Consider the following 20,980-nt stretch of genomic DNA (forward strand, 5'->3'; position numbering starts at 1 on the left):
CTTCGTTTACTATTCAATCCAAATAGTATGCAAACTAATGATTCTTTTTCGATTATTATAAATTTTAATATATGTAGTTGATATAAGTGTGCGTGTGTGTATGTAAATAAATATACTTACAATTGAATGTGCGTTAATGCTATAAAAAACTATCGGATAAGAGATACAAATGACCACTAACACGAAAGCCAAAGTGTGAAACGTAAAGGAAGTATGTAAAAAAAAAAAAGTAGTGTAAATACTATTAAAATGTAGTGTTTTTTCTGTAAAGTTAACGGATGTTTAGTCTGTCGTTTCTCATATACATACATACATAATATATACATGTGCAGATTGTTGAACATTTTTTATTTATCAATTTGTACTAGCGTAAGTTATCATAGACGTTTTGATAAAAGATTCGTATCATTACGAACGTGAAAAAGTAGAGAAACATTTACATTCATTTTTCGAATTTTATTTTGCATAAATACTGCGTAACTTAATTATTGTATCGATAGAATTTCACTCATAGCAATATACATGTGTACATATTTTTAAGTTTGACATACATATCCTTAAAGGTGACACGTCGTCGGCCATAGAATCTTAATTCTGTTGCTATTTATTATGAATCGTTTCACTCAAGTGTGTTTTAGATTAATGTACTGATTTTTTTCTCTTGATAGGTCTAATTGTTGTATTTACGTATATGTATAATAGCGACAGTATCGTAATTATCTTTTTTTTTTTCGTTTATGTATTTCAGTACATATATTGCAACATAATCTTTTGTGTTATTATTCCATTTGAAATTTACTACTTATTATATAAATATGTAACGACAGTTGAACGGGGCAGTTTTTTTGCACGAGCAAGTGTAAATAGTATTTCTTATCATTAGATGTAATAGCACGTTGAAAGTAAGATTGAATTTTGTCTTTAATTATCATGTTTTTATACATACAAAAGTAAATATATATATAAAATAAAATAAATTAAAAATTATTTGTAAATAAATTTATCCAAAATAATGATTGTCTTTTATTTCAAATAAAAAAAAACAAGAACTTAAATAAAAATTTAAGAAGAAAAAAAATTTCATTTGTTTTATTATTTAAAATTTCTATACATACATATATGAGCTAAAAATTACTTATAAGAAAATGAGATTGTTTGAAACCCAAAAAAAAATGCATAGGAACGAGAAAATATTTGTTAATGTAAAATAATCACATTGTATAGAATGGTAACGACCCTGCGGCGACCATCCAAACGGAGACCACAGCGTCGGTGTTACATCTACATATCCTTAACGTTAAATATCGGTGGGTTACATATATAGTAAAATATACATAGACTAGTTATGACGACTTGACATAAATTATAATATATATATATATAAATTTATGGGGGTGTCAGTTGTGCGTTACGCTGACAATTTTGATCGATATGTACGAGGGTGAGTCAATGTCTATGTTTATTACTGGTACCCAAGCTTGAGGTTTGGTAACATTGTATAGTCTTCATACTGAAATGAAATATAACATTAATTACATCTAATTTTATATGCTCTTAGTGACAAGCCTGAACAGGATAGTACTTTCAAATGTTATTCAGCTTCTTCATAAAAAGAGAGAGCTTCCTAGAGTAAGATGGTATATATTGGCCACATCAGGTCATGGATGGGTCCAGAACATCAGGTCATGGATGGGGCTTGGACTCGAAAATTGTATCGGCTTTCCCATGATAGGGTGAAATTCGCAATGGCCATAAACGATGGTTGCCCATGGTAGTCGTCTACGTCCGAATACGGATTCAGCATTAGAAAAAGAAATGCGAGAACCTTGTTAACCATAACCACTATACTTTCTAAAATAATTTATCATTTTTTATAGATTAAATGTGCGTCAGGAGTCTTCTATGGAAGCTTTGGGCGACAAGTCTGTAGCGCGGCTGTCTTCCATAGAATTTCTGAACTTAACAAGGGATTTTGAGGCTAATATGCGCCTATTTCAACTGTTTTAAGGTTCAAAGTTGGTTGAATATATTACTGTTAATCTATTCAATTTGCTTAAAATGAATATATAGCAGTCAAAAATTAGTTTTTTGTGGAACCATACTGAAACCTTGTTTATGAATGATTATTTGACAACTAATACAAAACTACGAGATATACTTTGTGTTAATTAACATATCTGGTTACTTGAGTAAATATTAAAATCTGTATTTAAGGTCGAAAACTCGATTGCCAAATTCGCGAAAAAGGTGCCGCGTTCAGGGCTTGTGCCGCGGGCAAAGGGTTAAGAAGATTTTCAGTTTGAGATAGTCGGTATAGTTACGACTTTAGACATTTAAAGGTGTTATTTTCTGCAAAAGACTTACAATTATGGAATAAATACATTGAAAATGATGTCTATTTTAATCGGAACAAAGTTTACAGTTGTGTTTTTGTGGCTTGACTCGCCCTCGTACCTTTGAAATTAAATAATAAACTGTTATTGCATTATATCACAACGTTGGGCAGGTTCAGTCAAAGATTTCACGACTTGAGCAGTGGGATTTTGTTCCATATGCTGTGAATTCGCGACTTTTCATCAAAGAGACTCCGCACAAATACCACCTGCAATTAAATTTTCAAATATTAAACAGTCAATGAAACATGCAAAGGCTTGTGACTGAATGAATACATACTTGCAAAAGACCGATGGTGAGCACTGCTGCAGCGTTGGAAGCCGAGCATACTGTGACTCGTAACAGACTACGAGCTGCGGCGTGATCGTCGCGAGCTGAACGCGCCGCTACGGCCTCTTGCAAACGCCTCGCTTTGGCCAATTGAATGGAGACACGGTTGGCGACTTCAGTCAAGTCTTCGCCGAACTTATCGTGCTGCGAATCCTCTTCATCGCCGTCTGCAGCTTTGGGGTGGTCCTCTTCGCTATTATCGGTCTCATCGTCGATCAGAAGATCGAAATAAACCTAAGAGTGTATTTAATAATGATTGCCTATATAACAAATGCCTATATATCACTGATGAGGTTCCTATAGAACGGGGCGTCAGGCAAGGATGCATCCTATCACCTACTCTTTTTAACACCTACACCGAATCCATCTTCCACGATGCTCTCCAAGAGGCGGAGGGCATCAAGGTGGGCGGCGAGACGATCACCAATATAAGATATGCTGATGACACGGCACTAGTCGCTGAAAATTTAGCAGACCTGCAAAGATCTCTAGACCGTGTACATCAAGAAAGCAATCGAAGAGGTCTGCGCATAAATCTAAAGAAGACAAAATTTATGATAGTAGATAGAATGCAAACAGACACCGGGAATCTAACCTTGGATGGAGAGGTGATAGAAAGAGTAAAAAGATTCAAATACCTGGGTACCTGGCTGAATGAAGAGATGGACCCAGATGAAGATCTAAGAATCCGCATCGAGATGGCTAGAACAGCATTTGTAAAAAGGAAGGCGGCGCTAACAAACAAGCATCTCAATCTTCATACGCGGTTGAGATTCGCGAAGAGCTACATTTGGACAGTATTACTACACGGATGTGAGACGTGGACTCTGAAAACCAAGATGATCAGCCGCATTGAGGCTTTTGAGATGTGGGTCTATAGGCGTATGCTGAAGATTCCGTGGACCAAAAAGATATCAAACGAAGCTGTCCTCGGCATGATGGGGAGAGGCAGGGAACTTGTTTCTGTCATCAAGCGGAGAAATATGGAGTACCTCGGACACACGATACGGGGTCCAAAATACGAATTTCTCCGTTTGATAACCATGGGGAAAATAGAAGGAAAAAAATGGATTGGCAGGAAAAAGTTATCTTGGCTTCGAGACATGCGCATGTGGACCGATATGAGCGCCGAAGAGCTGTTCCGAGCCGCTGAAGACCGATGCGGATATATTCAAATAATCGACGAGGTGGTCGCCAACGTCCGGATGCGGACAAGGCATTAACAAGAAGAAGATATAACAAAAGAGCAATGGCTGTTTGATCGTACCGTCTTCGAGCTGATGGTGCTGTGAGTATTGTCGAAACAAAAACGATAATCTCCAGTTTCCTCCGCTTCGGTTCTAGCCATTCCAGATTGTCGGCGGGTCAGAGCTACGAGGATTCGTTTTGAAGGCCCCGATAGTATAAATCCGACATCTAACGATCCTCTGGTGCTGTCGATTACCTGGATATTTACAATGATCATTTATACCATGCTTTGGTTTTTGGTTTCATTTAATTTGATTGTTGGTTAACCTGAAATTCTATATCTATAATCTGCCCCTTATTGGCTTGTTGGTAGAAGCAATCCGACTTTCCTGGATCGACATTAACCGTTAAATCTCGTTCGTATTCCAAAGATGAATCGATAAAATTACATATGAGTGTGATAAAAATCAATTTCTGAAACAAATAATAGTAGTAACGTTTCAATGATTGTTAGTATTGAATAACGTAAACAAACCAATTTTTTGTTAATGATGAATTACAATTGGATACGTTTTATGTAATGAATAGTTTATAAATGAAATGATAGGTTCGGTTAACTTACTGCGTTAAGAGAGATCATTGTGCCAAGATGATCGATGATTTGCACAGAAACAACTGTCAGTGAGACGGCTAACTAGTGTTGCCATACGTAAGTGGCGTATGCTCAATTTTAAATATGAGAACACTATAATCGATCAGTTTATAATTAAAAAAATACTTAAATCAATTGGTTACTTAATAATCATTGCTACCAGTTGGTAATGAACAGGAAGTACTAAAGATTCTCAGTAATATTTTTACTTTAAAACTGAAGCGGCCAAGGACTATCACGTAGCTAAAATGATGACTTTTTAACCGGTCTCCCTCACGGTCCCGAATGTGAAACGCCCGAAAACGCAAATATCGGAAGGTAAAGATTGAAAATCGAAAGATCTTAAGTCGAAAGATCAACAAAAAAAAGGTGCATGGTAAACGGTACTATGTATATATCTAATCTATAATTTGGAAAGAGACTTTGTATGTATCCTTGGTCATCGTCGTCGTCGTCGTCTTCTTCGTCTTCTTCGTCTTCTTCGTCGTCCGTAGATCGGTGACGTCATCGAACACGTGATTCGTTTTTTTTTTTTCGATCCATGGGCGCCGATTTGTTTTTTTCGATTCAATGGATTCACCCCCGCGGGGGCGCAAGGCGAGTAGTTTCATGGGGCCCCGCCAGGGGCGCCACAAGGGGCGCAGCCTCGTGGGGCCCCGAAGGGGGCCCGGGGAGCCCAGCCTCATGGGGCGCAGCCCCATGGGGCTCAAAAGGGGGCGCAGCTTTATGGGGCACAGCCTTATCGGCCGCAGCCTTATGGGGCGCAACCTTATGGGGCGCAGTCTTATGGGTCGCAGTCTTATGGGGCGCTGTCTTATGGGGCGCAGCCTTATGGGGCGCCGCCTTATGGAGCTTAGCCGCATGGGGCCCCAAAGGGGGCACAAGGGGGCGCAGCCTCCTGGGGCGCAGCCTTATGAGGCGAAGCCCTAAACGGCAACTGATCATGGGGGCGAAGCCCTAAACGGCAATTGCTCATGGGGGCGTGGAGGGGCGAAGCCCTAGAAGGCAAAGGCTCAGGGGGGCGCCGAGGGCGAAGCCCTAGAAGGCAAAAAAAAATTTTTGATTTTTTTTTTTTAATTTTTTTTTTGATTTTTTTTTTTAAATTTTTAAATTTTTTTTTTTTTAATTTAATGTTTACTATTAGCTTAGTCATGTTTAAGCGGTTTATATTATAAACACTGAGCGAAGCCGGGTAATACAGCTAGTGTATAATATATATGAGTGGCATGCGGTGAAATTATCTCTCTTTTTGTCATACAGCCTTGTTTAATGTGCGCGCGCAGAATACGGGAGGAAAAGCCTGTTCCTGTTGTATCCTGCTCGCGCAAATTAAGTGAGTATGTACCGTTTACCATGCACTCTTTTTTTATTTTTCGACTTCCGATATTTGCGTTTTCGGGCGTTTCACATTCGGGCCCGTGAGGTAGACCCCATTTTAACATATATAAACAGCCAACGAGTATAAATGGTCATTGTGTCTCGGTTTCATCGATTATGATTTTTTTGATTTTTAAATGCTTTTTATTATTACGAAATTATGTTCACAATACATCTTATATCTATTTTAATAGCTACTGATCTACTGGTCATTTTCTAGTTTACAATTTAATTTAATTTGGTTAGCACTCGCTTAGACTCCAAAAAGATAAATCTAATAAATTGATCAGAGATACATTATTTTCTAACAGAGTGGTTTCAGTTTGGAATAGTCTTCCCAACGATTTAGTAACCTCTATTAATATTAATATTTTTAAGAATAAACTTGATACTTTTTTTAAAACCAAAGGATTTTTGTGATTCTTCTTTCCCATTATCATATTTCTGTATTTTTATCTTTTTTGTTTATATATTTTAATATTGTTTTTTTTTTTAATGTATTTTAATTTTTCTCATTTTTTTATTGCATATATGTATAATTTGTAAAATATGTTTATTCAAACCCCTTGGGCCTATCGGCTTTGCCGCCTCCCCCAAATATATATAATAAATAAATAAATAAATAAATAAATAATCATAGTATTATATATTATATTATTCTAATGTTAATCTACAGCATAATAGGAAAAAGAGCTCAAAAACCTATATCGATTATGAGGAAGCCTTCGACGGTAATTGGACTATTCGTCACATTGGGGTGGTCACAAAGACAATTTTTGCCATGAAAATCGCGAATACACAATATTTGGCACTCAAGTTCTAGTTACTATGATAGTTATCGTTAGTATGATGGACTTTTCGGCTGCCAGATGTTCCGTTATAGAGATTTTAGTGACTTTGTGACGAGTAATTTGTGACCAGTAATCACCGAACCGCCTTCGACACAGTCAGTTACGATTCAGTACAAACACAAGGAGTGCCGGAATCCTATGTGAGGTTGTTAGCTGCAATATACAAGAACGCCACAGAATCGGTTATCCTTTTTTCAGATGAAGATAGATTTAGCATAGGAATAAGGCAAGGAGAAACCATCTCGCCCGAGTTATTCAATGCAGTACTTGAGGGAGTTTTCAGGAACGTGGAATGGGACACAGTAGGAATAAGCATTAACGGTCGTTTCTTGAGGCATCTTCGGTTCGCAGACGATATAGTTTTAAAAAATATCACTACACTCATTGAGTCGCGGCGCGATTTTCACGGGCGAGTGAAGAGCCCGCATAATAGCTCGCGATCCAGCGGACTTACATAACAGACTAACACAGCTGGACAGAGAAAGGGGTAGGGTGAGTGAGACGACTGTTTTGGTAATGCACAACTATTTATTTCGACAGCCGGGAAGGAAGTGATTGCTTACCGGCGAAGCGCTGGCCAATCGTTGGTTTTACGGCCAGTATCTCGGGGCTGCCACAGTAGGAAAGTAAGATTAAAAATTAACGTACATAAGAACAAACTAACTATTGCATGCCTGATACTACGCATTGCACAACCTACCAGGATATAAACTAGCCCCAGACGCTAGTGAGCCACTGGAGTTCAGTCAGCACACTCCTCCAAAGTCGAACTACTACCTCCTTTGCTGTACATACAATAATACTTGCATCATAGACTGATCCAAGGCTGCTTTACCCCCCCCCCCCCCCTGACGGAATTTAATTTCATATTACATATAATACATGTTTTAATTTTTCACAATTTTATTTGTATAAATATATTTTAGTCGCCTCTATTTTAATTGTAAATAATAAAGACCCTTCCAGGTAGAGGGACTAAGCTTAATGCAAGATGAAAGTGACCGTTCGCGCTATTATCGAATTCTTATTTTAACTTTTAAAAATGTATCTGTGCAAAAAATAAGTTCTTACAATTTATGGCCTAGTGATTTAAGCAGAATCTTTTTTATTTATTATGTTTTCAATATAAATGCCCCTCCCTTGATATTTTTTTGGATCCACTAGTGGTTTGTATACTGAAGATAAATAAAGATCCTCTTAAAAACCTAACCAGGTTTTCATCGTCAGGTCAGTACACGGTCAAAACATAAACCTTCCCTGTTCATTTCAAAATCGGGATGATTGATTTGCTCATATTATATAATATGTATCATTGTTTTTCTGATGTATGTATTTGTATATAAAATAAACGAATTTTAAATGTTTAACTTAATATAATTACCGCGCCCATTTCTCGAGACTACGAGTGTTCTAACCTCACTTTATAATTTTTAATGAAAATCATTTTTGCAACGTCAGATGCCAACTATTTTGAAGAACACTGTCTAATTTATGTACGTATGAAAATGTATGTAGAGAAATAAAAAACAGTCCAGAAATCATCTTTGTCCTTTTTTATTGCATTCTAAACAATTTCAACAATGTTTCAATGTTTGGTAAAATAATTCAATCTTTTACAATTGATAAGATTTCACAAATTTCTAATACATATTATGTAATCAAATGTGCATCTACATGCTCTCGTAAGTAACGTACTTCAAATACATTAAATTTAAAATACTGGAGGAATCGTCGATATCAATCGACAGGACAGAAAAAATAAGCAACGTTTATATTTTGTACAAGCGAATATTTTCAAAAAAATAAATGGAAAGAGCTCTGTTGTAATAATAAACAATAAAAAAAATATTCATACAAAAATAAGATGAAATAAATTTGACACAATACAATATTGATACTCGAAAGCTCTCTCCCGTTCTATACAATTCGAATAAATTATACTATTTAGACATTCTTGAATTGCATAATGAAATTTTGTTCGGATTTATTCAACATACCCGTATTTAGATGTGAAAAAAGCTCATCCTGTGAAGAGTGAGCGAATATTTAATTAATTAAAATAGTAGACTTAAAAAACGTCGGGCTTTAAATAATTGATTCCAATAAATATAGTCGATTCAATTGAATGTAAACTAGAGTAAACATTTAAGGTTCTATAATTAAAAACCTAAAGGTCGTCTCAATTCTCGACCTTACTTAGCCTCAGCTTCTAGCCTCTTCTTCATCGACTCGGGCATCTCTGGTGGTGGTGGTCTTGGCATGCGGAGCCATACCTAAAAACAAACAAAATCAATAAAATGCGCCGAAAACTATGATAACACAATCAATGCAACAAACGTGTCATACCTTGACGGCATCATAGATGAACCATTGCAGAGCTGTGAGAGTACCGATCATGACGATCCTGGGTCCCAAGCCCTTCCATACTCCACCCCATCCGAGTTTGCCTACGATTCCTCCGACGGTAGCCGAGCTGTCTTGGTTGAGCTTGGATACGACGGTATCGGCAGGATGAGAGACGATGGCACAGAAGACACCGGCGATGTAACCAGCAGCGAAGGTTACAACCAGCTGCTCTCCCTTCGAGCACTGGTCACGAGGTTTCGGTACAATGTGCCTAAAAACAACAAAGCAATTACATCAAAGATTCATATATATGCTCAATATGTGATCAATCCTTTGGACGCCGAAGCATTTTGAAGGTCTACAATTGCCAGACAGATCGTCAATTCGTTTAATCGTCAGATCGTCAATCCCAGTAATCCTGAGCAAAAGATATATCTTCGTTTGGCAACCAAAGGATTAAATATATCAAAAATAATTACTTGTAGAGCAACTCGACGGTTTTTTCGAAGCAGGCGAACTTCATCATGGTGTATGGGATCTGTCGGAGCCAGAGGGGAACTAAACCTTTGTAGAATGTGGAGAAGCCTTCGGCTTTGATCATCTTGGGTAAAGCTTCGCGCAACGTGTTGGCGAAACCGGGCATAGTTTGGATGCGCACCTGGAAGCAGATTATTACCATATAATGTATGTAGATATAAAACTAATCAATGATGATAAGCAAATGTGACATTGTAAATACCTTGGCGGCCTCCATGGGAGACAGGGCAATATCGGCGAAGAATTCAGCGGAAGCCGACGCGGCCAAATACAAGAATGTACGGTAAGTGTAAGCGGTCTCTTCAGAAATCATACCAGCGTATTGTACTTTGAACACTTCATACAAGCCGAACTTGCACATTCCCTGCGAATAATAACACAATGTTAAACCTACATAACTACTGTTGACAACAACGAACAGGATCATATATAAATTTAAAAAAATACCTGAGCGGAATATCCGAAGAATGTGGGCGCCCATCCTTTGGCGAGACCTCGTACGCCCTCTTCGCGAAGGGTCACTTTGAAACCGTTCACCACGTTCTTGTATTTCTCGCCATCTACTTGAAGACGGCATTTCACTAAATCGAGCGGTACAACAGCAGTGTGAGTGATACCTATAAACGCGAAAAGAAAAACATTGATTAAAGATTGAATGAACTTTTCCACACACACATACTAAGCATACGAATGGTTTCGTCATGCATATATGTATATAAAAATAGACTATATGGTTGTAACATTTGGGCGGCGGCCAAAGAGAAATTATGCCAAACCGTCAATGTCACCGACGTCACACGGTGCATCGATGAAATATTACAACAATACATTGATCTCCGAAGAATGAGAGTGGATAAAGGGCGTCCGTTGCGCAACACTCACCGCAAGATAAGATGCCTCCAAGGCCACACAGCATGAAATATTTATTGGAGCCGAATTCGCACGAGTCTACTTGGGTTGGTGGAGTAGCAGCTGCGGCGATGACTCGGGTCTAAAACATCACACACTATTGTTGTGAAAAGTCGATAATGTACAGCACGATTTGCGAAAGGTATACTTACGGGTACGAGAGCATTGGTAAGGTTCTCTCGGGGTGCTTGGGGTGTTTCGCATTGCACCATTGAGAAGGGACTTCTGAAGGGAGAGATGCGAGTCATATCAATGAGTGACGAAAACATTTTGAATGTTTACTGTAAAAAGAAAAAAAGAAACAATTAATAATCAGACTAATTTTCATGGTTCATAAACTTTTTGGATTATATAACACCAGCATGAACAGATTTTTTTTTAAATTATATTTTAATTATATATGATGCCATTACGGGTTGCCCCTGAGCGACACCTATGTTATTAAACTTGGGGTACGATTTAACGGTGCATTAAAAAATATAGCTTTACTCCTTAGAATGAATTATTTGCGCATTAGAATAAAAGAAATTGCGCATTCAATAAATATATTTCTGTTTTTATTGAATGTTTCGATCATTTAAAAATGTTAATAACTTGCGGGTTATTAACATTATACACCTACTATACAGAGTGGGCCAACTTAGACGGTTGAGACGTTGCCGATCCTGTATGCAAGTTCTTAACCATTTGCCCGCGGCCGTCTTCTATGAAAGCTTTGGGCGACAAGTCTGTAGCGTGGCTGTCTTCCATAGAATTTCTGAACTTTGCACGGGATTTTGAGCCTTATATGCGCCTATTTCAACTGTTTTAAGGTTCAAAATTGGTTGAATATATTACTGAGAGTTGAATGCCATCTATTCAATTTGCTTAAAATGAATATATCAGTCAAAATTAGTTTTTTGTGGAACCATACTGAAACCTCGTTTATGTGACGTCACGTCTTCATACAATTATGAAGAATGATTATTTGACAATTAATCTAAAACTACGAGATATATTATGTATTTCATTGTTTAAAATAATACTTTGTGTTAATTAACATATCTGGTTACTTGAGTAAATATTAAAATCTGTATTTAAGGTCGAAATCTCGATTGCCAAATTGGCGAAAAAGGTGGCGCGTACAGGGCTTGTTCGATATATTTTTTGCCGCGGGCAAACGGTTAATGCTCAAAGTTAATGCGCATTTCATTCATTTGAAACCATATTCAAATAGTGGGTAGGAAGGTTTTGCCAATTTGATGAGGAACCGTTTCAACAATGAAATCAGATAAATTGCCAACGTCGACTTGGAGTCACAAATATCCAAGTCTGACAAATAATACTACAGAAATACTTCCAAATAAATTCTTTTCAATTGAGGTCAGCCCGGGGCTTGAACCCGGACACCTTTCAGTAGTTAGAATTACCGCGACCACTGAGCTATACTGCTAGCTAATGTAACGTGTCATAATATTATATGTATATTGTTAACGTCAAAGATTACACGCCCGGTATATGATCCTGCAAAACGTGTATGTTTATAACTTACCATTAGGTATATAATGTATTACAAGCTTAAATAAGGCATAATTTGAAAATTTTGCTAGCCAATTTGGACCTGGGTAGCACAATGGACATCTTAGCCGGCTGCTAAAGTCAAATAATTACCCAGAAATTAAATGAAAAATTCAAAAAGATTTTACATTCATTATATATGGACTTAAGATATGATAGATAAAATTTAACATACAAAACACAACTTTTATATAACATTTATATAACTGGAAATGTGCATTTATCTACTAATGCAATGTGGTGGAGATGATATGAATTTCATAACTAAAGAAGTGATTATTAAGGTTATATATGTAGAAATAATATCATACATGTATTTATTTGTACAAATAAACGATAGACAATACCTAAACATACACAAACACAACTTTTATATATTATATACATAAATATATGAATGGGATATGGAGGTAATATACGTGTTTCATAAATCTAGGGGATGATATATGTACGTAGGATTTTATATGTATGGATAGCATAAAAGTTGATTGCACTAGTTAGGTTATGTAAGAGGTTAGCAATTTTGGGGTTATAAAGTTATTTGATTTTTTTGATGAAGTCACGTAATACTCCATTTATCAAAAAAAACCATGCAAGTGTAATAACATAAGAACAGTATTCCACGATCTCTTGTTAAATAAAGTAAAAATGTATTATATGCAATGATATGTTAGTCGTTGAGGAACTATTGTTAATATTTTTAGAAAAAAACATGTTTTACAAGATTTTTTGCTTCGAACACTGATGGAATGGTCTATTGTTATTTTACAATATTGCCTATCTCTAATTATATATATGTATGTATGTATGTAGTTGCACTATAGTAGATTTATGTATTGATCTTTCAATGGGGTCCAAATAAAATGTTAGCGTTTAGCTAAACTCTAAGCCTAATATTGAATTAGCACATCGCAAATATTCATCCATTGCATGGTTTGAAGAAAAGCTGTTGCAACTGTTCAACATTTGGCAATCTACATTATAAAAGCCAACGTTTAGAGATAGCAATGTAAGTGCATGCTGTAAATAGGTCTAGGTCAAATGTACTAATTACATTTCACAGGTATAAATCTAAGGCACAATACATTTCAAACAATGATTGTACTAAACCACATATTATAGATAAGACTGGTTGCCGTAACAAGAAATTGTGCAAAAAAAAAATGCAAAACCCTTCCCCTACCCATTTAAAATTTTCACTCTTTTCGTATTAATATATGTATATCGGATATTCTCATTAAATTGTTACTCTCCCCTTTTTTGTGCAATTTTCAATTGCACAATTTAAATCGGGAATGACTTTTAATGATTTAAAGCCGTTTCATTATGTTTTATCGTAATCAATCAAATCTGTTACTATCGATTTAATTTCTTTCGTATAGGGAAAGATTCAATCTTTCTCTCTATTTATAAATGGTATATATAAATGGCAATACTGCGTCGTCAGATGGGGCGAGTCTAAAACGATCGAGAGTGCAAATATAATGCATAAATGCAGGCAATCTTAGGTCGATGCTGTCGCTCAGAGAGATAGAGGCCATAAAATAGAGGGTGTGACGTCACACCCAGTAGCAATAGGCCGCCGCCGTATCGATCTCTGCAGCGTGACGTCACACGATCTGCATATAATAAAACGTTAAAAGAACTTTCATCGATCAAACTAGAGCGTTTCATTACACAATCGAATTACATTCGATAGCGCGGTCAGGGCCGCGATCGGTCGCGTTACGACCTGCGCCCGGCTGTCAAGAGGAAAAATTCGAATATTTCGATCGCGGAAAATTTCGACCAATCACAGAGCGGCTAATTCCAATTCGACCAATCGGAGGCGAGCCGACGATCGATCGTAGTGAGATCGAAGGGTTAATTGAGAAATGGGATTATGAATGGGTGACATTTTTGAAGGTTATGAATTGAGGGCGCAGTGTATCGAGCGATAATTTGATTAGGTATGCGGGTCTGGGTCGCGTGAATCGAGGCGTTCAAAGTCCTCTGATTTGCGAGACGATAACGAGAGCGACTGCGTGCATACGTTTAAGCGCAACTTACGCAACACTGCATACTACTATAGTAGAAGCCCGGTCGAATAGTAATAGTGTAGTAGTAGTAGTAGTAGTAGCAGTAGCAGCGTGTACAAATGCGATATATCGACGGGCGTATACGATGTATATGAAAGTATAGTATAGTAGAGTAGAGTAGGAGATCGTTCGTACCTGTCGGATGCAGGTGTGGGTGGGTCTGGTAGGAGGGTGGGTGCAGGCGATGAAGAGCGTGTGCAGCTGCTGACACGCGTGCCCCTACTGACGGTACTCTCCGCGCTTATGTAATCACGTGGCCACTCCGCACTGTAGCCAATTGCTGTATTTCGTTTGCCAACTCTTCAGTGTGGACACATTTCAAATCATTTATTCACTATTTTAATTCATAGGTCACACCTGCCAAGGTAAACGTTATACACTTGCTTTTAAAAATACTGGTATTTTTTTTTTCTGCGTCGACGGAGATCAATTGTAGACTGTTTTCTGATTTACGGTTCCACTAAAATCTCGATCACGGAACATCTGACACCCACAAATCCATCAATCCATCAAGCGAAATATTTTACTAATTCGAAAACTCGAGTGCCAGATATTCCGTATCCGCGATTTTTGTGGCAATGATTGTCGTACGCGCGATCACAATTTGCGCAATAATCCGTTTAACAGTTTTACATACATATGCAGTTACATTTATATATATACTAGTGTTGTACCCGATGAAATATTATCGCATGGGTGTTGGCATACTAAGTTTCGCCCGCGGTCGAATTTTTTTCAAATACCTTTTGAATATATTTAATTGTTTAATATGCAAAAAAAGGTAAAAATTACCTACCTTCGTCTTCTTCTAATGCCGAATACATATTCGGACGTAGGTCATGGGCAGACATCGTTTATGGGGTCTACGTGACGAGACAGAATGTTAAATTACAGAAAACACAAATATCGGAAGGCAAAGATCGAAAATCGAAAGATCTTAAGTCGAAAGATCAAAAAAATAATGGTGCATGGTAAACGGTACATACTCACTTAATTTGCGCGAGCAGGATACAACAGGAACAAGAGGAACATGCTTTTCCTGCCGTATTCTGCGCGCGCACATTAATACGGGAGGAAAAGCCTGTTCCTCTTGTTCCTGTTGTATCCTGCTTGCGCAAATTAAGTGAGTATGTACCGTTTACCATGCATCATTTTTTTTGATCTTTCGATTTTCGATCTTTGCCTTCCGATATTTGCGTTTTCTGTAATTTAACATTCTATCTCGTCACGGAGACCGCGTTTATGAGCTAAATATAAACAATATTAACCACCAAACAATGAATTAAATATATTTTCAATAGATGACACTAAATTCTCAGACTTTCCTAGAAAAAAAATTGGTAGCAAATATTATATATAGAAGTTTTTTTCTTTCATCATTATATTCGTACATTTTGTTGCGGTGGCACTTATGGCATAAACTCTGAGTTGATGAAGACTCGAAAAAAATAAACTCGTACCAAAGCATTAAGATTTGGAGTGAGAGTAGACGGTTTTGTCGGCTCCCCCCACGAATCTCACGCATACACGCGTACCCCCACTCCTAATATTGATGCTTTGGTACCAGTTCATTTTTCGAGTCCTCATTAACTCGAGAGTATTTGCCGTAAGGTGGACTCATTTGGCTAAAAGTGTTTTAGATATGACGTACATATGTATGTCGAATCAAAACGACTATTATAGCACGGCGAGCGTTATCGCAGATACACACAGGAAAAATAGCGATATTATATGATGATGATTACATGGCTAATATTTTTAAAACAAAAGTGTTAGTTTTTTAGATTCATCCTCCATATGTGGTCATCCACCAATTTTACAGCGTTTTTTGTAAGAAATTTAAGCGAATTTTTATATGGAAAAGAAAAGCAATTTTAAATTTTCTAAAATGTGGGAATGTGGCAGATTTTGGTTTACTACTGATACACGTTCACCTCGCCCTTATTGCAAGCTTTTTTTTACATCTATTCTATGTTCGCTTTTTTCCGCATCACGTAACGTTCCAATGCCGATTAACGTTACAAAAAAATTACTCGACATATTGTCAATTCAAGGATCGGATTATCAATTTGTCTGCCTATGAAAAAGAACCATGTTTATAATAATGATTCCTTTCGTCTTATAGATCTTGGTTTTTTTTTATCCACTCATTAGCAATACACTTATGAACAAAAATAATTATATTTGGTTATTTTTTTATTTTAAATCACAAATAATACGAATTCAAATTTGATAAATTGAAAATTTGAACAAAGTTTGCAAACTACAAGCTATTTTATTAAATTTAAACTAAAAAATCACTAATTAATTATTGACAAAATAGTATATGTACAAATTGCTATTAGTTAATTGATTAGTTAGTCTACGGGAGCACAAATAGAACAAATCGAGAGCACAAATGGTTCTCAATTATGTGACCAATAATCGAATGAGTGTACACTAGCCAACAACTAGTGTTAGCTAATGCACTATGAACATGTATGTTTTGTAAAATCTTGTAACTAAGGAACAAAACTACAAACAAACCATCACATCTTTCATAACAATGTTTAGCAATTATCATAGTGATGTGGTCGGCTTTGGATCTAATTGGAACACAGAAAGGCACGATATAAAGAGTTTCCATAAAACCATACATACATGCATGTATTTACTTTAAATGTGTATTGTTTTGATATTTCAACTTTCAGACGTATGAACGATAATGAAAGTCAAACGGAGCCTTTGAAAATACTTAACCAAACAACATCAACAAATCCTTTGAAAGACTCGGGCGTAAGATAAATGTTTTCTATATATGATAAAATTTATGATAATAGTAATAATATAACTAAAATTTCAATTGCCACACATTTAGATACAATCAGATATTCAAATAGAGTCGGTACCTCAAACCTTGTCATCGAGCACTTTAAATAGTCTCAGTAACTGGCTAAAGAAAATCTCACCGATGATTTTATCGGAATTAAAATTCAACGAAACGAGCAATGTATTTGATGAGTAAGTGCAATATTTTTATAATGAAATATATATATTCTTTATTATTATATATATACATATGTGTATATATACTATTACAATTCAGTGATGTAAGTTCTGAAGATGAAGAGCAAGACTCTAAATTGTCCATTGTACAAACTATTTGCATTAATGCAACGCAAGATGTCAACAACGAATTAGGAACGGCCAGTTTAAATTTGGATCAATCCAATATGAATCAGGTGAATACTATCGATTGCACACAAAATTTTACACATCAAAAGTACATGTATGTATTGACTTTAAATAAATTTCAGATGCCGATTATAGGCCTATCGTGGAATTCAATTGGATATACTTTAGCCGCAGCCAGCGGTTATCTTTATCATGAAAGTTGGTGTGAACATATTGGAAGTATTTTCGTTTATAGTAAAAAGCATGTATTTTTGTATTTATATTAATGAAATACGTAATACATATGTATATCAAAGTTATAATTTCGATTTAATTTTCAGAAGTAATGCCAAAGATTTAATAGCAATATATGAAACGAAAATGTCTTCATGCATTACAGTTATAATTTTTCATCCCAAAGAATCTGATTTACTGGCTGTAGCAACCGTTTCTGGTAAATTAAACTATTATGATAAATGAGTCATTGCTAGAGACCCGTATTTTGGGCACTTTGCTATTAATGCTTAATTAATGCTAAAATTCGGAATAGATGCTAATAGATGCTAAATTCGTAATATATGCGAATAGATGCTAAAATAACAAACAAAAGTGAAATTTGCATAAAATTTATAAAATTAATAGACAATTTAGAAGGGTCTTTCTATCCCTTTGCCCATTTATTATTTGAAGAAATTGAGGGGATAAAACAGAGCTTGCAGTTTACCATAGACGGTGTTTTTCCTGTCGAAACCAAGCAACTGCTTTTGTCTACTACTATAAATAAAAGAAGACAGTTGGAGCTGTTTATCCAAAAGGCTGCTCACAAAAGCGTTTTAAAACTAGACTCGCACTCAAGACTAAATGAGACAAATCTATTCCTCCGAACATTGAGTAAACTATTCAATCCATCTGTGGCAGGTACAAAATCTAATATTAATGTTAAAGAAACAGTTCTGTTTTTTAGAAACCTGCCATTGTTTAATGTATTAACAGAGGCTCAATGTTTGGAAGGATATCAGCACTTTTTAGACAATTAATAGAGAATATAAAAAGTGAATCCACGCCGGATATATTTCTGTTATTGATGGCAACAAAAATTAAATATGAAGAGTTTGGTTGTGCCGCTCTAAAATCTATTTGGTGTCCCGTTAATAGTGTGGATGCTGAAAGGTATTTTAGTAAATACAATATAATTGTTACCGATCGTCGCACGAATCTCAAAAAAGAATCTGTAGAAATATACTCCATGTTAAGTTTTAATCAATTTTAATTGGTATTATATTTTTATATTCATATTTTTTCATTGTAATTTTAATTCCAAAACATTTTTGAATTTTTTTATTATTTTTTAATTGTTGTGTTGTCTTTAAATTGTATATATGTATATATAAATTTTATTAAAATTCATCGAAATTTTTATAATTTAAAATTAAACAAAAATAGATGCTAAAATTGAACATATTTTAGGACCTAAAACGCTAAAATAAAAAATGAAAATACTAAAATTGACAAAAATAGATGCCCAAAATACGGGTCTCTAGTCATTGCACATTAATTGTTTTGATTATTTTGTATATTCCATTTTAGGTGAAATCTCACTATACAATATTTCACATTTGAATGACGGTTCGAATAGAGAAGTGCTTTTATGTTCTGAGTCAAGTTCTCATACTGGAAAGTGTATTTCTAGTTTATTATGGCTCAATAATGAACAAACAAATAAGTACTTAATGAAGACGTTTTCTATTACTGAAAAGGTAATTTTGAAATTGTTAAATTTTCCAGCTAAACTATTGAAAGTTTAACCATTATTAACCATATTTAACTTTTCAGATATTAGTATCTGGTGGGTCTGATGGAAAAGTAATAATTTGGATTGTTAATCTTTCCACTTCTTCAATTTCGAAGAATACGTGGTAAGTATAAAATTATTATATTTTTATTAAAAATGTATTTATAAAATAATTTCAACTGAAATTTCAGCTTTGAATTGTACAATGCAATGGCTAGGAAAACAAATCTTTTACCTGACATAAGTTGTGTAGATTTTTATCACATATTTAAGACGAGTGATAAAATGTTTTTGCAGTCTGATCAGTCGCTAATCGACAGGTAACCAAAAATTCATATGTAATATATAATTATAAAAGTTTTCCACTTATGAAATTTCAATTGATCGTTTCTCAGGGAAGATCTGGATGACTATTTTGCAGTCGGTTGCAAAACTGGTGAATTATTATTGTGTAGAACTTCAACTGCCAGGTCATTTGGAAGTAAATACATACGTTTCATATAACTCGAATATACATATTGTATAATTGTAATAAACAGTTCTGGTAATATGATTTCTATTATAAATGTTGCAGCATCAAATTTAGACCCGTGTGTTGGAAATTTAGAAGCTCATAAGGCGTGCATATTAAATCTATCATTTTCTTCAACAAAACCTCGCATACTGCTCACATTAGGAGCCGATCAAGAGATTAGAATTTATGATGTTATAGTGGTTTGTTTCATCATTTATTGCAAACAATATTTTTTTTATTAACATTTTAAATGTGTTTTTTTTTCGTCGTGAACAGAACTCGCCCATTCAAATAATATATTTAGATAATGAATTTTCATGCATAAAATGGCTTCCTACAAGTGGTTCATCGGTGATTGTATCTGCGTCAAAGCATACTGATTTATTTCCATTACAAGTAAAAATATTTATTATAAATCACTAATTCTGATCTACGAAGTATTTGTGGGCTAAATACAATTATTTTTTAGGTTTTTAATGTAGATACAAGAAGAGAGATCGCATTGAAAGGATTTGTAATGGACAAATCTGCCGATGTTAACGTTGGACAGAGTACATTCGAGTTTCATAATAGAGAGTGAGTTATGTAATCCAAAAATGATTTGAATCGTCGTGGATTTTGATTTTTACAAGACTTATTTATGTTCAATTACCTTTTTCAGACACAATTTACTCGCTTGTGGAGATGTTTGCGGTAAAATATCTATAATGAAAATTCCAATTAAAAATTTACAATAGGCTGATTAAATCCACTTTTTCGCGATCGATATACAAAATCGCAAGCCTGATTTACGAATGTAATAATGATTTTTAATAAAAGACGAAGAAAAACTAAATTCGATGATTGCCATTTTCTTGAAAACCTATTTTGTTCCATGAATTTTAAAGTGGTAAATTGTTTTGAATTTCAGTTCAATACACATCGGAAACTTAGACTTTCATTATATTAGAGAGTATATTTATAAATAAATAAATAAATATATATATATATATGTGTATATTTTTTTTAATAAAATTTATATTTTCATTATGATGTTTTATGGTGAAATTTTTATATATACATAGTACCGTTTACCATGCACCAGTAGCGGCTCGTGAGATTTCATAGTGGGGGGGCGGCAGAGATTATTCAGCCTAGTAGTAGTAGCTCGTTAACCAAACTGTTGATCGAATGAAAACAAAAATAGCTTGAATATGTACTATATTGGGAGGCCTGCAGCCCCGCAGTCCACGTGGACGACAAAAATAGCACGCATTTGTACTGTATTGGGAGGACTGCAGTCCCGCAGCCCATATGCACTGC

General features: G+C 35.4%; 3 protein-coding genes across 5 annotated transcripts in view; 1 reads left to right on the top strand and 2 right to left on the bottom strand.

Moving 5' to 3' along the window:
• Window positions 1-4,627, bottom strand: part of LOC143913565 (transmembrane emp24 domain-containing protein 1-like) — a 138,479-nt gene extending 133,852 nt beyond the window's left edge. The window contains exons 1-5 of one of the 2 annotated variants that reach the window (XR_013260721.1): window positions 4,535-4,627; window positions 4,240-4,386; window positions 3,992-4,168; window positions 2,674-2,958; window positions 2,142-2,602 (exon numbers count right to left, since the gene is read on the bottom strand). Coding sequence is in view for 1 of the 2 variants with exons in the window: in XM_077433440.1 (XP_077289566.1) it covers window positions 2,522-2,602; window positions 2,674-2,958; window positions 3,992-4,168; window positions 4,240-4,386; window positions 4,535-4,552 (708 nt within the window). In the remaining variant the exon portion in view is untranslated. Of the gene's footprint in view, window positions 1-990; window positions 2,603-2,673; window positions 2,959-3,991; window positions 4,169-4,239; window positions 4,387-4,534 lie in introns of those variants that run through there. The other variant, XM_077433440.1, reaches the window with a different exon arrangement.
• A 3,696-nt stretch (window positions 4,628-8,323) lies between these two features.
• On the bottom strand, window positions 8,324-14,576 carry LOC143913746 (phosphate carrier protein, mitochondrial-like). The gene is made up of 8 exons (XM_077433729.1): window positions 14,355-14,576; window positions 10,737-10,865; window positions 10,558-10,666; window positions 10,123-10,292; window positions 9,878-10,039; window positions 9,618-9,796; window positions 9,139-9,409; window positions 8,324-9,065 (listed from the first exon to the last, which is right to left on the bottom strand). The coding sequence occupies exons 2-8, from the start codon at window positions 10,851-10,853 to the stop codon at window positions 8,985-8,987; spliced, it is 1,089 nt and encodes a 362-aa protein (XP_077289855.1). The 5' UTR covers window positions 10,854-10,865; window positions 14,355-14,576; the 3' UTR covers window positions 8,324-8,984.
• LOC143913745 (cytoplasmic dynein 2 intermediate chain 2-like) lies at window positions 13,871-20,500 on the top strand. 2 transcript variants are annotated; one of them, XM_077433728.1, is made up of 14 exons: window positions 13,871-14,090; window positions 16,910-16,994; window positions 17,077-17,219; window positions 17,305-17,440; window positions 17,516-17,634; window positions 17,714-17,826; window positions 18,960-19,129; window positions 19,206-19,288; window positions 19,356-19,484; window positions 19,560-19,645; window positions 19,739-19,878; window positions 19,955-20,074; window positions 20,148-20,254; window positions 20,340-20,500. In XM_077433728.1, exons 2-14 carry the CDS (start codon window positions 16,914-16,916, stop codon window positions 20,413-20,415), a joined length of 1,503 nt encoding a protein of 500 aa, XP_077289854.1. In that variant the 5' UTR covers window positions 13,871-14,090; window positions 16,910-16,913; the 3' UTR covers window positions 20,416-20,500. The 2 variants fall into 2 exon arrangements, with proteins under 2 accessions (XP_077289854.1, XP_077289853.1); XM_077433727.1 differs by lacking the exon at window positions 13,871-14,090 and adding an exon at window positions 16,687-16,823.
• The last annotated feature ends 480 nt before the right edge of the window (window positions 20,501-20,980 follow it).

The sequence above is a fragment of the Arctopsyche grandis genome, chromosome 6 (genome assembly GCF_051622035.1).
Source record: "Arctopsyche grandis isolate Sample6627 chromosome 6, ASM5162203v2, whole genome shotgun sequence".
NCBI lineage: Eukaryota > Metazoa > Arthropoda > Insecta > Trichoptera > Hydropsychidae > Arctopsyche > Arctopsyche grandis.

Excerpts from the sequence above, each read along its gene's own strand:
- LOC143913746 (XM_077433729.1), bottom strand. The coding sequence starts at position 10,853 with ATGTTTTCGTCACTCATTGATATGACTCGCATCTCTCCCTTCAGAAGT. Across the intron at positions 9,797-9,877 it reads CTCCCATGGAGGCCGCCAAG|GTGCGCATCCAAACTATGCC; the intron begins GTATTTACAATG and ends ATCTGCTTCCAG. Across the intron at positions 9,410-9,617 it reads ACCGTCGAGTTGCTCTACAA|GCACATTGTACCGAAACCTC; the intron begins GTAATTATTTTT and ends TGTTGTTTTTAG.
- LOC143913745 (XM_077433727.1), top strand. The coding sequence starts at position 16,765 with ATGTTTAGCAATTATCATAGTGATGTGGTCGGCTTTGGATCTAATTGG. Across the intron at positions 16,824-16,909 it reads TCTAATTGGAACACAGAAAG|ACGTATGAACGATAATGAAA; the intron begins GCACGATATAAA and ends TTCAACTTTCAG. Across the intron at positions 20,255-20,339 it reads TTCGAGTTTCATAATAGAGA|ACACAATTTACTCGCTTGTG; the intron begins GTGAGTTATGTA and ends TACCTTTTTCAG.